Consider the following 17,040-nt stretch of genomic DNA (forward strand, 5'->3'; position numbering starts at 1 on the left):
ACACAGAAGAACAGTAATTCGGTGTTTTGCACGTATTCCCCCGTGGCAAGATTCACCTTTCAATGCCAGAGTCCTATCCGGGAGGGCGTTGTAGAAAAGTCCGGTCTCATCCGCATTATAAATGTCCCGCGGCTCATATCCCTCCAGCAGTGTTGGCAGTCTCTCGAGCCACAGCTCCGTTATTTCCACATCCACAGCAGCACTTTCGCCGGCTAACTTCTTGTAGACCATACCATGTCGTTCTTTAAACCTACTAATCCAGCCATTCGACGCTGCAAAATTTTCAATATTCAGTCTTGCGGCTATCGTCTTGGCTTTTTCCCGCAAGATGTTGCCATCAACAGGAATTCCTGAGGCCCGCGATTGCTGGTACCAAGTGAAGAGGACACTTTCTAGCTCACTGAAAGTTGATTTTCTTCCGGATTTCCTTTTTTTTGCATGAATTACCGCACTTGTCAGTTTGTTTTCGGATTTCTTTCTTCTTTGCAACTATTGAATTTAAAGTAGATGGTGCTAATCCAAGGCGTTTAGCAATGTCGATTCTTTTTTCAAATGGATTCTTCTCCACTTCTTCTATGATTTTTAATCTTTCTTGAAGAGTTCTGACTTGCTTTAGTGGGCGAGACATGGTACAGGAATAATAACAAAATAATTAACAGGAGTAAGAGGAATAACAAAATATTTACGGGAACAACAACAAAAGTATAGACTGGAACAATAACAGGAAGAATGGAAGTACTGTTACTGCCGAACACGACGAAACGTAGCTGTAGAAGACACTGAACCACTGGAAACGAGATGAACCAGAAGAATGAAAAGTGCCGCCAGCCTTTCCTTTGTACTTGTAATAAAAGCATTTGTGAAGAAATTCACAGTGCACATGCCATTTGGCATCGCTGGAACGAAATATGAGTGCACCCTAATTAAAATCGTAAAATTTCTGACAATGAGCACCGCCATTCACTCCAACTATCACCCCTGCACCGCTGACCCCTCATTCCAAAAGGATCTGTGCTGGTTGGGCGACATAACAGGTTACCGCTACTGTGTATTCCAAAAACATTGTGCGTCTTTCGGTATTAATTTATCTCAAAACCCAGCATTTTAATTTCTCAGAAACGATCATTGCGGGAAAATTGTTGGCCGGGACTAAGATTTTTGAACGATCGATGCGATAAAACGATAGTTCGAGGAACGATAGAAGCGGGAAAATGTAACATTATTTTATATGGGATGTATTCGGGACCGAACAAAACGGACGATGCATCCGGGAAAACGATAGTTCCGGGAACGATGGATAGAGGTTTCACTGTATACAGTGTGAGAGACTTGATCATAGATGATGTTAAACTATATTTTACAGAAATAAGTATGAGGTTGTAGACTGGATTCAAATGGCTCAGATTGGGGTTTAGTGGCAGTTTTGTGAGCATGGTGATGAACCTTTATGTTCTGTAAAATATGGTGAATTTTGTGACCAGCCAAATTCTGTTAGCTTCTCAAGAAAAAATCTGAACTTTTTTTTTTGATTAGTTGTATAAATAAGAAATTTCTGATCTAAGTCAAAGGTGACAGATAATATGAGGAGATCCATGGAGTAATATTATGCACTCTGATGCATCCACCTATCCATGTTTGCAGGCAGACAATCCATTGGGACGTATTGTGGTGCGCTCTGATATCTACCACATGGCTGAGCAGACTCGTATGCTGTGTGTTCCTGGTTCAGAAGTAGAGGACAGACAGTATCAGCTGGATATCAAGGGATTTAGTGTTAATACTGGTACTTGGCAGGAACTGGATCGTTGTCTCAGGTACATTTCATGTATTCATGTACATTTGGCTTCCTGAAAGAAAATATATATTTTGAAATAATATTTGTGTACTATATGTAGTCCCTTTATGTCATGTGATTTGTATAGGATTGAAGTCTGGGTGATGAGGCAATGGTGAAGCAACATACAGTTTTGTTTTGTATGGAATTTTTTAGTTAATTCTTTAATAGTGTGACTGGTTCACAGACAGTTAATATTTCTGTCTCTTGCTTATATTGCAGCTTGACAAGTTTGCAGACAACAAGCCTTCGCACCATGAGTGAGAACCCTGCTCTAGAGTGGAACAACTTGGTGTCTGGCAAAGAAAACTTCACCCCACACATGTCTCTCAATACAGTTATTGCACGATTGAATTTGTGCATAGTGGCAGCCCCGGCCATTGTGTATCATGGTAACATCCTTGTCTGTGGACATTCTCTAGAAGTCAATGCAGTTACTGATATAGAGGTATGATTTGCAAATGTATTTCATGACATGTTGTATAAAACATGATTTTTCTTATGATGAGGGAAGAACATACATTAAAAGTGTTTGAAAACAAAGTGCTCAGGAAAATATTTAGATTTAAAAGGGATGAAACAGGTGGGCAGGTTAAGATATTATATAAAGAAGAACTTTGTAATTGATGTAGGTCACCTATTATTGTTAAGGTAATGACATTTAGGAGGTGTTGATTATGTATTCTGATGCAGAAACCTCTTTTGAAAATTGCTACTTGGAGGACAAACAGGAAATTGGAGGAAGATATTAAAATGTATCTTAAGGGGGATAACTGACTTAAAATTGTGTCCAGTGATGAGCTTTGCTGTCAGCAATGTTGAACCATCAGTTTCTGTTAATAGTGAGTTAGATGGTTTGTTTGCTTAAATACACTACTTTTCCTCACAGTTTCTTCCCCCACCCCAGTTTTATGCAAGTTTTTCTGAAACTTGAAAATCATGAATGGTTGTCATCACTTGGACACTTCTTAGGTTAGAAGTGTTTTCTCAGAGTCACAAATTTTATTTATGTGACACAGTTACAGATGCCCATATTTATCTGGTCAGTAGCTCAACTTCATTGTCTTTTTTTGATGCCATTATAGTATAGCATCTTGTATGTTGGTCTCCTGAGTGAAACAGTCTAGCTGTGAGGAAGCTCCATCTTACATTGTGTTGTTTACTTGTAGACTGGATTGGTTATGTATTACTGTTTCCTGTCAGCATCAAAAGATTAAAATAAAGGATCCAGCAGTTTGCAGCTGCTACTTCAGAATTATATGAACTGTTGCATAATTTGGAAAAGTGATCAAAATTATTTAATTCAGACTCACATGCAGCTGAGAAGATGAAATCAATGCTAAGATACAGTACATTAATGTTCAAAAGTTATTGCACCCTTTCCACACTAAAACTGTGATTACTTTTCATTTATTGCATAGAATAAATGATATAAACACATAATTATACCAACTTCTTGTAATGAAACATAAAGCCAAATATTTTCATGCAGGTGAGTGGTTTTTAATGAAGTATCAATTTAATGAGGCTAATAATTGGAAGATTTTAAAAAAGTGTTTTGTGAATATAATATTAAATATTTGATTCATGTGTTGGTAATTTTAATGGTGTTGTTATTTGTTAATGTATATAATAAACTAACCACCATATTGAGTTCAGATACTTTAACTGGATTTGGGATTTTTGTGGCAGTGAAAATTTGGGTTGTGTTTTTTTTTTGTGTTATGGTGCTGCATAGTCTTGTGGGTGGTTGCCAACATTTCAGAGGAACTTATTACTACCATCTTTACTTATGAAATATTGTTAATCACCTACAATACATATCAGTGAAATCAATTGTTGATGGATCAATATTGACTTATATCATTGCTATACATTGGCAGGTATTGATCAGCATGGGGCAGCTAGTGCTAGCCTCAGCTCTATTAGAAGAGGTTCTGCTCTTGTTGAAACCATTTCTGGCTGACTCCTCAACCAAGACACTACCTCTTGTAGTACATGCTACACCATTAATGAAACCCATTTCAGAGGGCTCACTTGAGATGGAAATTGCAGGTGCCAACTACAACCGGTTTGTATTGCCTTATCATGCAGGAACCACATTTTGGATGCATTTTTAAGTAAAATCATTTATGTGTTAGATATTTTAAGTACTGTTCCAATTAATATAGTTCCATGCATTGTATTGTTATATGACATACTAATTTGCAAAAGACTGTATGTATTTTGCCATTATAATAATAGTTGGTTATTGTAATAATCTTTGATTATTAAGGCATGTTAATACTCCATATTTTGAATTGGGGTATAATATTCTATTAAGTTTAGATTTGTGTTTAAAGGTGACTGCTCATCACATAATTACCTTTATTTTAGTGAATCACATATTCAACAAAGAAATTAAATACTCGTCATTCTGTTGGTTTCAGGTGTGTGGATAGTGGAGTAGACTGTGCAGATGCATCAAGTGTTAGTGTGGTAGGCCGAGGTATGGGGTTCACAGGAAAAGAATGTAGTGATTGTAAAGAGACTAGAAAATTGACAGAGTTTGATGTGTCGTATCCTTATACTCATCAAAGACAAAAGCATCCTGGGAGTCCAGCCACAGTGAGTAAAAATATTTTGTATTTATAGTAGAAGAGTGATTAAAATGTCATGAGGTGTATTACATCAGAAAATGTGTTATTATTATGAAACAATTTTAAGTTTATATGTTAATGGGAGTTTCCTTTGTGACAACAGGCAGACACTGTCAGACAGCATTGGTCAAGTTGTGTGTGTGATATGTGACTGTGTATTAATTTATTTAAGTGGCATCAATTACTCTGCCTTGATACTTTCTGATATTAAACATTATGAAAATGTTTGTCCACTTTTATTGAATCTTTGAGTTCCTCTAATGAAATTCTCAGTAAGCAGTAAGTAATTTCTGTTGACTTTAGCCTTTCTTGCTGAGCACTGAAGATGTACTTTGCTTTTAAAACTGCTTGAGAAACTATTAAAGAATTATAAAATATATCGGACTGTCAGCAGTTCATTGCTAATGAGGGTCTTGTTTTTGGTTCATAATGAATTGTCTGGTTGTCATGCTATTTTGTTTTTAAAACAATTAATTTTATGAAGTTGCTTAGTTTTTAAAGTAAAGTGTTTGTTGTTTCCTAGGAGGTAACAAGCAAACGTGCAGTGTCCTGGAAATCAAATGTTGTATCAAGCACAAGCGAGCACCATCGACCTCAGGATGTTGTTCCTGTTGAAATTCTGCTTACAGCTGGCAAAGTCTCTTTTTCCCTGTATGAGCTGATGGAAGGAAATAACAGTGAACTGCATACCTATGCAAGCAGACTCAAACAGAAACTTGTCTCTCAGCATGTTCACAGCAAGGTGCTGTACGTTTTTAAAGAATTTTTAAAACCATTTTTAATGGTGATGAATTTATTCTTTTACTACATTCTGTTGCAGACAATCAATACTTGTTTATATCTAGGACTGTATCAGTGGTTTAATGTGATACAGTGTGAAACTCTGGTAAAAAGGCAAATGGTAATTAAAAACCTGAAAAAAGAATTGTAAAATGGGTACAAACAAAAACAATTATGAATTAAACTTTAAGCTATATAAAAAAATCTTCATGAATACAATAGACATTTTACCAGTCAGTAATAGCAAAAGAGTTATAATCACAGTTGAAAATAAACAGCAGAGAATCCATTGTACAGACTTTCTCTTTACCATTGCATTTTTCAAAAACAAGAAAATCTAGATGACATACAGATACTTTTGGGTATTGCAGTAATACTGGAAGAATTAAATTTTAATTATTTCATATGGTCTAGAAATGTGTTTTTTAAGAAGTACAGAATGTAAACTGAATAGATGCAGTTGTAGCTCCAGTGTAGTAGGTAAATGAGTTTTAAGAATTTATTTAGTGAAAACACAGTCATGGGACTAACATTCTGAGTGTTCCATTTTTAACTGTTTTTGCAGTGCCATATTTGTAATAGAGTGAGAGGCTATCTTTGCTCTCTCTGGAAGTCAAATGTTACTACTCAAACCAAACAGTTAACTTTTTCATTTCATTCCTTCTTGAGAAGCTGATAGCTGCAAAGCAGACTTCATGACTCAGAATGATGTAAGGTTTTGTAATATTTTTAAGGAAGTGTACACATATAACTTTTTTGTAATACTTGCTGGAACATTCCAGTATTTTCTATTTTTGCATTGCAGTATGACCTGAATGAAGATGTAGGATACGAAGCTGGTTCAGAGGAGGGTTCTGTTGAAGATGCAGTGCCTCCTCGCAAACACATTCAGCCGTTACTGTACATATTAATGGCGCAGCCTCATGCCTTCCTGTCAAGATTATCGTTCATGAATAAGGTGCAGGTATGTTGAATGGTAATAATTTTACTAGATATTCATGATATGTAGCTAGGAATAAGTTCTATAATTTATATACAAACCACTCAAAACTCATAACTGCATGCAGTGTGAGAAGCTGATAGTCACTGAGTCGGTCAGCAACATTCCCATGTTTTATGGAACCAGAAGGTTCATTACCATGGACCCTATTCTGAGCTAATTGAATCCACACCATGTCCTCACAATATTTCTTTATTGTTCATTCAAATATCCTAAATATAATAACTGTGCCTAAGATTCCCAAGTGGTCACTTCCCTTCCTCTGCATGCTGCATATCCCATGCATCTAATCCTAATAATAATTGCTAAAGAGTATAAAATGTGATGCTATTTATTGTGTAATTATCTCCATTCTCTGTTACTTCCCCTCTCTTAGGAATAAATGTTTGGATTCAAGTTGCTCGTGAGAGGGTGGCTGTTATGAATACAGTAATATGGTAATGAACTGTTGATTTCAATAAAAAGTTAAGAATTTCTTGCTCAGCTGAGTTACTGTCAGCTTCTCAAGAAACATTGTGCTTTGTGGAGTTAATTAGTCATTATGTTTGTAGTCTTCACTAGCAGTGAGGGATTACAGGTGACTGAGTGGGAATTACTGATGTTGAGGTGACAATATGAAAGTACTTACGAACAAAATTATAGTTCCCTTTTCCTAAATGTAACATATATATTTCCAGATATCTTGCTTTGACATGAGCATTACATCATCAGAGCAAGATCATGTAATCCCTCGAGGAATACCCCGTCCTGAAGACTTCTTGTCTGTGCTGCTGGAGACAAAGGGTGGAGATCCTCATCCTGACACAGGGATTCCACCAGCCTTTCTCACAGTGAAGTGGTCTGAATCTGTTGGCAAGGCTTCCAAAATAGAAGTCGAAATGGGCCGTCCGACAAAGATATATTATAGCATTGCACTATGGCGCTTCATTGATGATATCCAGAAGAAACTGAAGCACTGTTTTTATGTAAGTGTATTTAGTAATTGGTTGGTAGGAATAACACATGTGTATGGAAACATTATTGGAGATAAACAGTGTGGATTCATACATGACATACCTGTTATTCCAGCTGATATTAGAAAAACATACAATTTAATTAAGGGAAGTACTGTATGATATTTTTAGCTGACGGTTGAGGACCCAAAGAGTTTATTATGTTAATTGATCATCTGGGCACAAGCTGTATTGCTAGAGTTCATATAGGTGTGAAACATTTAAATACTTTAAGTTCAGTAAGTTAAACAAGGAGATAATTTGAAGATGACTGTCTTCTGGTATGTTGCACTATGTAGACTGGTAGACATTTACTGACATTTCAAAGGTGTTTGCTGCCTCCATCATGAGGGCAATGAGTCATAATCCTATTGATGGAGTAATTTTCATACTAGCCACTGTAAGAACCTGAAATCTCTCTTTCTTCATAATTTTTCTTTAGGCATTAAATTTTGATAATTTGGTTATGTTCTTTTTCTTCTCCATTTCTAGAAATTCATGCCCTCTCCACACTCAAAAGAAACATCTTGTGAGCCGGAGTTAGGTGTTTGCATGAAAACTGAAGAAGCCGCAAGAAACTTGTCTCATCATGATAAATATTATTCTGAAACAAATGTTGAATCACCATCCAAGGAATCACAAGAAAGTGGGACAGTGCCTCATTCTGAGAGAGATTACTGTTCTTTATCTCATGATCAGAATCGCCCATGTGGCCTTGTAACCATCAAAGATGATAAGAAGCAAACCTTCAGAGACAGAATAGGTTTGTAACATTTACTTGTTTGAATGCTCTGCAGTACATTTCCTTATTGTTAGGCTAGTAATGTATTTTCATTATTACATATAAATATAACCTTATGTACCTAGATTAGGGATTGGAATACAACATTGTAGCAGCCAGAAAATGCTACCTCAAACTGATTTCTTGAGAAGGTAATAGCCACTCTCTTTATTAACTGAAGTGTCCAAGATCTGAATTTTATTCCTAAAGCATTTATGATCTATCAGTATAGAAATCATTTTAGCATGCTGACAAGTTAAGAATTCTGATCACGCAATTTTCTGTGAGACATAAGAGGAGCAGGCATGAATCTGTGATATTATTTTACCCCAGGTGGAGTGGCAGCTGTTAGTATCTCAAGCCAGCAGTTGGTGTTTCAATTGTCTGGAAGGAGACATGAGGCTGAGATGGTTGTGAGTGTTGCTGGAGTGACTGGCACTATGTCTCGAATTGTTCGTGGTCAGGTGGACCGTGTAATGGGCAGCGTGGCTGTCAGCTGCCTTATGCTCACCACAGCCTTCAGAGGACTGTCACGACCTCTCCTCACTCCTTGGAGTAGCACTCTGGATATCTGCCTGGCCTGGGAACCTTGGCTGTCAAGTGACTCATCTCCACAGGTTAGCAACAGATAAAATAATGTTTGACAGACAGATTTCAAGTTCATACAGCAGCGAGTATGAAGATGACTTGTCTTCTAGGTTGCTGTGCTGTATAGTGTAGTAGAAGTTTACTGACATTTCAGAGGTATTTTCTGCCTCTATCATCAAGGTGCCCTATTTCTTTAAGATACATTTTTATAGAATTCTCCTGTCTGATATTAGGTCTCTTAAATGATCTCTTACATTCTGATTTTTCAACTAAATCTTTAAAGCATTTGTTATCTCCCCATGCATGCTACATGTCCTGTTTATCTCATTGTCATTTTGTCACATTAGTAATATGTGGTGAAGAGAACAAATTATAAAACTTGTTATTGTTACATCCTCTCTCTTAAGTTCACATACTCTCTAGTCTGTGTTTTAACCTTAGAGTCAAATTATAGTTTTGACTCTAAATAAAAATTAATAGTCTGTATATATATAAAAAATAATTTATATGTGTTTAAGACAACCAAAGTGGTATGTTGTAACTCCGAGGACTGTCACAGAGTGTATTCCAGTAGATAGTGGTCTCTTTTACTCGAGAAAGTAGGCCAGTATGATTTTTTATAAAATTTATCCAAAAGAAGAAGTGATATTTTAACAACAAAAATGTTTCTGTATAAGCACAATTAAATTATTGAGCATGCCTGGAACAACTGAGAGAATGAACTTTTTTGATTAATTATTGCATCAAAATACCATGTTGTTGCTTTAGACTATGTAGCTAGACTTATATAATTAATATATGTCACAGTTCTGTGCAAACTAGTGCTCTGCTAAGAGAGTGAACATGGAATTTATCTTTGAAAAGTTTGGTGAAAGTCTTATCAAGTCAGGGGGTTCTGTATTGATCACAGACTTCTGATTATGTAAAAGAGGGTTATGAGCCATGAAAGTTGAGAAATTTTCCCTTAAAAAAATGTAGATATCAGTGTATGCTTAATGTGGTATTATCTGCTCTGATTTATTTTATTAGGTTCAGCTAACAATTGATTCAGACTGCATTTTGGTGGATGTTGGACCAGAGCATCTTCATTCTTTACACTTGATTTGGTCAGAGTATGAGCCTTTCCTGAACTCATTTCAAATGAAGAGTAGGACAGAGTTGGTGGAGTCTGTATCTCATCCCCCAGAGCAAGATCAACATTACCGAGATGATCTTCGAGCTGGGGCTTTCCAGTTTGTAGATGCAAGCAGTGGATTCTCTCGAGATGATCTGCCACTTCCTTATCAGGTGGTATTCTGGCAGGCTCCACCCACTATGGCATGGAGATATCCTCAACCCAGGACCCTCACACGTGTTGATGTCTTTCCCGTGCCATTCAAGGTATGAATGTGAAGTCAACTTGTCTAGTACTTTGCCATGCTTCAGACTCCACTTGAATTTTTATGCAAGAAACTTCATATGGGTTTCTTCAAGACCATTTATGGAGAAAGACATTATAGATTAAATTTCATCTTCAGAACCATGCACTTAAACAGGCTTCTGAAACATTTACTCTTACACTTCACCATTTTTATCTCTGACTGACTGTTTAGTGTTTAATATGACAGAATATGATCAACACGAAATATCATGCGTCCAATTTTTAGTCAGCGTCTACAAAACTTCTTTGGTTCATCAATTGTGTGATGTCAAAACTTAAGTCAAAATCTGGTTTGATTTCTGAAATTAACTGTGCGTTTGTGTTCCTTGATTTAGGCATCAGAATCACTGGGCAGAGACGACATGGAACAATATTCAAAGAAATTGTTCTGCCATTTTTTCTAGAATTTTAGATTTGATTGATGTAGTAACTAACAGTAATTTACATTTGTGTTTAACGTCTTAAAAGTGCCTTCATATTGCAAAACAGACAGACCCTTGAGAATTATTATAGGTCTACATAGATTTGTGATGTTTGAGGTTCTTATGGCACCAAAGATGTTGCTGTTGGTCTTCTGGGTTGTAACACTGTGCAGACTTGTAAGTAGGCACCAGTGTTTCAGAGAAACATACTGTCTCCATCTTCATGATATTTATTTTCTAAATCACAAAAGATTGTCTCATAAAAGTAAATTTCAGTTAAACTGTGTCTTTTAAACTGATGCACAAGTATAGGAGCTATGTGCTCATAAATGAAATGAAGTTATTAATTTATTCAGTTTGGTCTGCTCTTTCTGACCTTTAGTGGTTGAACAGAAAATATTCTCACAAGTAATGAATGGATTTTTAGATGTTCAAAATCTTGGATTTTTATGTGCTTTAAAAGTAAAAAATATGCTGTAGAGAGTAGGATTTTTTAAAGTACCCATGCTTACACAGAGTACTCACCAAAAATCATATATAAAACAGAAAGTGAACCACTGTTGCAATGAACCATTTAAGATGTGCATCATAAATCTTTGTTGATTATCATGGAAGTCATTTGTTTTGAGAAAGTTTACATTCTGTATTACATGATGTCAGTCTTGCATACTTCTGACATTTGATGCCACTAACACTCAAGTCTTTCAGGTCTTCAGAATCAACCAACTTCAAATGATAATTGGAAATTGTCTCATTTACATTGTTCATCTTGTTGAATATGAATATGTTAATTTTTGTAACTCCACCACCTTCCCTCCATTTCCATTGTATCTGTTCATTACAGGTAGCAACAGATCATCTTGGTCAAGAACCAAAAGGCCAGGTATTGTGTTCACTGCAATATTGGAGTGACTGTCGCGCCTGCTATTTGCCATATGCGCAGTTTCAACTGTCAGAATCAGAGATGTATCGCCTGGAGCTACCTACTTCCCCACATAAGGTAAATTTACAAAAAAATGCTAGCAGATGTTTAGCCTGCCTACCCAAACAAACCTCTCCTCTTCAGCATGATATTCATTTGTCTGAATTTCATAATTAGAGAATGGCTGGATGGAAATTAATGAAATTTGGTGCGAACGTTATGCCATGTTTTTGATTTTGGCACTCTGTGACAACAATGAGGCAGTTACTTGAAGTTATGAAGTGATTTGATGTGATGCCACTATCCATTGGCCTCTGTACATACTTATCACTTACTTAACATGATTTCTTCACATGTGATGTCTGTCTGTACCTATTTCATAGTTAGGGATTGGCTAGATCGACAGTAATCAAATTTGGTGTGGACATTATGCTACACATCAGTGCTCCACCCTCATATTTCCTAACTTCTTACACTCTGTAATTTGATAGTGGCGGATGCTCGGATTTGTGAAGTGAAATGAAGCTGACGTTATAGTGATGGTATTTTAACAAAACTTAAGCTCTTTGCCTGTGATTACCATCTGTATAAATTTAATAACTCGAGAACGGCTGTGAGACTTTTCATGAAATCTGGTATTGATATTGAGCCATAGGTGACAACTTATAGTTCACATTTTTTATGATCCAACAGTCGGCAATACCAGCATTGCAGATGCTCGAATTCTTTGAGATGGAATAATTGTGATGCCATTACACATGATCCTCTGTGCATATGCATCAGTGGCAAAAGTGGAAAATATAATTTTGTATTAAAAATGGAGTGTCAGCACATAATGTTTTGGCCAGAAACTGGTAGGAAGTGCATTTCTACACCGCAAAACTGGAGCTGAGTTTAAGTATTTAGGTTGATTTGATTCCGTTCTGAGTGGTATTTAACTTGGCGCTTCACATTCACATGCAAAGAAAACAAAATTATTCTTGGTGATGATCAAAGTACCTTTTAATTTCCATTGCATAAATCAACCATGCTGATACCTGTCTCAAATAAGAATTCAGAACTAACAAATGAAAACCATAATGAAGGAAAATTAAGTTGAAGTTGTTTCATTAGTCTTATATTTAATCTCTTAATTGAGTCCATGTGGATATGAATGAAATCTATGGTTGAAGCTCGTGGATTCTGAACATTGTATTAAAGATGCTAGGTCTTGAAGGGCTAATGTACTGTATTTTGTACAAACAACTTGAATGCTTTGTGAAATAATGATGCTTCTAAAATATGTGTTTTTGCAAATAAAATTGTTTGTCTACAATCAGATTTTAACACGGGACCTTTAAATTAGTTATGCTTCTAGCCTTAACAGTTGAGCATAAATAGCTTAATACAGTATTAATGTGACTGATAATACTGATAATTACTTTTTGCTCATTGGACTGTGTATGCTTTGTAGACAAATAACAATTATGTATTCTGTTTTAAATATCGCTTTTTACATATTTCAGTATCCATACCCCAATTCCTCTTTTTATTAATCAGTTCATATGGAAATTTTGAAACATATAATTGAATAATATACAACTGCACAGTTTTAATATATATTTGTGTAAATATAGCATGCATTAAAAGAAAGAAAAAACTGTAATAAATATAATTATTAAGGTGCAAATAGGGTACCAATCTTTGTGTGGCATTTGTTTTTTCTTACTCAGAACTGAGTAACAGTTCTGAGTAAGGTGGTGGGTCGTCAAGTGCAGTGAATGCAACATTCATGTTATTAACAATTATCTTGCCATATTATTTGATACTTTGTAATCTGATCAATTCGTACTATGACACAGAGGAACAACAAATAATTACAAGTGCTACATAAAAGCAATTAGTTGTGGTACATACAAAATAACTTATCTGAGGACATCTTTTCTCATGTAGTAGTCAATCTGTTGTCAGGTTGTTGCCTGTACATGGCGAGTCCAGCTCACACTGCAGTCAGAGGAAGATGATGAATTGCATGATTCAAGAGATGTTTTGGTTTCTCCACGTGCTTTGGCTGCCTGTATGAGAGTTGATTCATTCTTTGCTTCCCGTCAAGTGCCATGTCTCCAAGCAGCAATGAACATCTCTTCGTTGCAGGTACTTGTGAAATTAATAATGATGAACTTCACATTGTTATAGCATAAAGTTTGTTTGTAAATCTGTTTTATAAATATTCATAATTGCCTGTTAGCTTTTCCTGATCTATTTATTTTCCTGTGTAATTTTTACACATGAATTGATTTGATGAGGTTTTTCACATTAAAAAATGTTAAATAATGAATATGCAATAAAATAGGTCTCCCTTACAGACCTCTGTAAAAATATGAAAATCTCAGTCTACTAACTTTATTTGACAAATGATTTTCAATAACAAAACTTACCACCACCATACTTAAATACTGATATGTAAAGGCATTAAAAAATATGCTTCGAAAACCTTGCCTGTTTGATATAAAGATGATGAATTTCCAAGTGTATCTTCATATGTTTGGCTTTAATCATTGTTTTTGTGCAACTGCCAGTAGGATCTACTTGTAGTGTCCTATTCATGTCATTCCAGTTGGCATCTTCTATTGTTACTTTATTAATAATGGAATAATGTTAAATAACATAATTTGAAGAAATTAGTGCTGCTGAGAATTGATTGACTTACATTTGTGTTGTTTAAATATAGTATATCACTGTTTTTGGGAATACATCTCCAATATAAAAGGAAGACTGCATGTACTGTAATTGCTCTGATTCTTCTGTGTGTGTGATTTCTGTAAAACAAAAGCATTAGAATAATGTGTATCACTTGCAGGTTTCTTTGTATAACCACGTGATCTCCAGTAATGCAGGAAAGCCATTACCTCTCCCACTCAAGAATTTCTCTGTAGATCAGATGACTCCTGAGTCACAGTGCTTTATGTCCATTGCACTGGACAGCACGTGTCTGTACGTATGCATGTGGTCAAGTGGGAATGTCAGCATGGTTGAAATGAACAGCCGTGTGCGCTGTGATATCATCGATTATGCGTATCTTACACAGCAATATGCCATTGAGCCCTTTCAGGCTAAAGTACAGCTGACACTGGGTGATACAACTGCTGTTAGTTGTGTTACAAAACCTATAGGAGTGAGATTTGGGCCTGCAATTGGACACACTTTGGCAGTTTCAGCACAACTCTGGGCCCAGGCTTTTCGTAATTGTGAACGGGAAGGGGACACACCAACACCCAGTGAAGAGTACCAGGTAAATTAATTTGTCATGTGATCATTCTTAAGGAGATGTATTGCTTCAGTAAATATGAGGAATTAGCCTATTTCTGGCCCTATTCAGTCAGGTTATAGCTCCAGGGCGTATCCCTTCGTTTGTTGGAAAACAAAGTATTTTAGATGGTGATCTTCTGAATGGTTGTGCTTTGTCATTTCAACCCTGAAAATGGAGACATGTTTTCTTGAAATAGTATTACACAGCCCGAAGACTACACAGTGCAACAACCCAGGAGATTACTACCTAAAAAATTCTGTAAAGTTATTTGATATGTTCATGGAAAACTACTTGTATGTTACAGTTTATCCAAGCAACAGTAAGGAAACTCTCCAACAAATGTCACTAGGAGATTGGAATAAGTCACAAATGATTTCAAGTGCTAAGGCCAGGAATCATATTGTGCGAGGGAACATTTTTTAATCTTTAAGCCAGAAGAGAATTATTGTAAATGCTTTCATGAATTGAATAAAAATTTTCTTGGATATTATCCATCGTCTAGTAAATATAAAACGTAAAACGACGGAGATAGGGATTAGCTCTATCTAGTGGGCCCAACTGTGTAGGAACCTGAAGACGGAGATAGAGTCCCATCTCCGAAACGTCGTTTTACGTTTTATATTTACTAGACGATGGATAATATCCAAGAAAATTTTTATTCAATTGACTCTTCACCATCGTCAAGAAGTTTTAGATCTGCTTTCATGAATGTTTAATGTGTTGTATACAGTTATACAGTGAATAGCATAGCTTGTTTTTACTTGAACAATGGGCAAACTTGACAAAATAATTTTTTTAGTAAAAGAGCCTCAAAGTTGACTGCCATTCTGAGTGCCTCATATTTTATCATCATAATATTAGGCACAATGTGTTCCTTGAAAAGTAAATAGTGAGTCAACTGACCAGGAAACGTTTTGCTATTATGGAACATAAATGTTTGTCATTTTGTTCTTGAAGTCCACTGTTATACCCTCTAAACCATTTGAATTCAGCACTTTTATAACCATTTTATGTAAGATCCATTTTAATATTATTGTCCCAAAGATCTTATCCCTTGAGATTTTCCAAGTAAAATTGTGTTATCTCATCCATTTTGATTTAATTTCCATAATATTAGCAGAACAGTAACAGTTATGAAGCTCCTCATTATATAAATTTCTTCAGTCTGTTGTTTTTTAATCTGCCCTAGTTCCAGATACCTCTATCAGTACTCTGTTCTCTTGAAGAGATGCCATAATTGTATCTAAATATTTTACTTCTATCAAAATAATGCAGAATATATTTTAAATTTCTCACGTTTGGATGAAATTATTTTTGATCTCAGTGTAGTTTGTGGTGTAAGAGATAAACTTGATTAGATATTTCGTGCTTATCATACATTTAAAATAAGTTAGGACGTACATTCATAACATTACCGTTTTGGTTCAGTTGTTAGAATTTGTCCATTGACTTCTGTGAATGGCCTGACTGCTGATTCCCCAGGTGGGTAGAACTTTGGACTACAAAAATATGTGATTCTTTGTGAGCAGTGCCAGTTATTGTTGTCCAGTTTTGATGAACATGTAGTTTACTAGCAAGTTTCAGTAAAACTTCCCAGTGATTGGTTTCATGAAAACACTTTTAGCTCTTTTGTTGGTTTGTGCGTGCATATTTTTCTGGTGCCTTCTGAAGGAATGTGAGTGATAGATTTTGGAGAAGTTCTTCATGCTGTATATGATGTCTGAAGTTTTTGAGATGGTTAGTTTTGAACTAAAGCAACACAAATAATGTGTAGTTAACCCATTATCTTAAATCTCTCTTCAGATTACATCTCTCATCCAATAAGTGGATACTGAAACTCCATTTATGTGTGACCACATGCAAGTTTTTGTTATCCTCCTTAACATAAAGAAATGATGATTGACAGTAAGTTGACTTTAAACAAATTGAAATGTGTTTATTCTCTGCATTACATTTCAATAAAAGATGTACTGTGTTACTAACCTGTGTACATTATCATTTCATACACATTCAGTTAACATATTTTTGCATTACTGCATTTGAAAAATTAATGCCTGTCTTTTGTAATATACTTACTAATTTCTACTACAATGAAACCACACATCAATGAAAACGTGTTAAGGTATCCCTCCTACCACTTTCACAGCCACTTGCCCACATTGGACTGTGTTGTTTGTTGCGTCCTGTACTCAGAGTATTAACCATTTTTGTTGGGTTTATATCAAAATTTCTTTCCTTCCATCATGGCTTCTAAGTTTCCTGTCATTGTAATTACAATTTATTATAATAAGTAAATTATATACGTGTATGTAACATATCTTTATATTACTTTATTAGTAATTATAGCTAAATGTATGTAGTACGTCATTGTAT

General features: G+C 35.6%; 1 protein-coding gene across 3 annotated transcripts in view; it reads left to right on the forward strand.

Annotated features, from left to right (window-relative positions):
- Vps13B (vacuolar protein sorting 13B) overlaps positions 1-17,040 on the forward strand; it is a 49,902-nt gene that overhangs the window by 22,174 nt on the left and 10,688 nt on the right. For all 3 annotated transcript variants that reach the window (XM_087351798.1, XM_087351797.1, XM_087351799.1), the window contains exons 25-37: positions 1,642-1,814; positions 2,057-2,282; positions 3,718-3,905; positions 4,264-4,441; positions 4,997-5,215; positions 6,059-6,217; positions 6,931-7,218; positions 7,738-8,008; positions 8,360-8,643; positions 9,644-9,994; positions 11,301-11,456; positions 13,329-13,511; positions 14,218-14,649. In XM_087351798.1, coding sequence (XP_087207924.1) covers positions 1,642-1,814; positions 2,057-2,282; positions 3,718-3,905; positions 4,264-4,441; positions 4,997-5,215; positions 6,059-6,217; positions 6,931-7,218; positions 7,738-8,008; positions 8,360-8,643; positions 9,644-9,994; positions 11,301-11,456; positions 13,329-13,511; positions 14,218-14,649 — 3,108 coding nt within the window. The remainder of the gene's footprint in view (positions 1-1,641; positions 1,815-2,056; positions 2,283-3,717; positions 3,906-4,263; positions 4,442-4,996; positions 5,216-6,058; positions 6,218-6,930; positions 7,219-7,737; positions 8,009-8,359; positions 8,644-9,643; positions 9,995-11,300; positions 11,457-13,328; positions 13,512-14,217; positions 14,650-17,040) is intronic.

This window comes from Zootermopsis nevadensis, unplaced genomic scaffold (genome assembly GCF_977971745.1).
Source record: "Zootermopsis nevadensis isolate Lab colony 2312 unplaced genomic scaffold, Znev_1.0 Znev_ptg000020l, whole genome shotgun sequence".
Lineage (NCBI taxonomy): Eukaryota > Metazoa > Arthropoda > Insecta > Blattodea > Termopsidae > Zootermopsis > Zootermopsis nevadensis.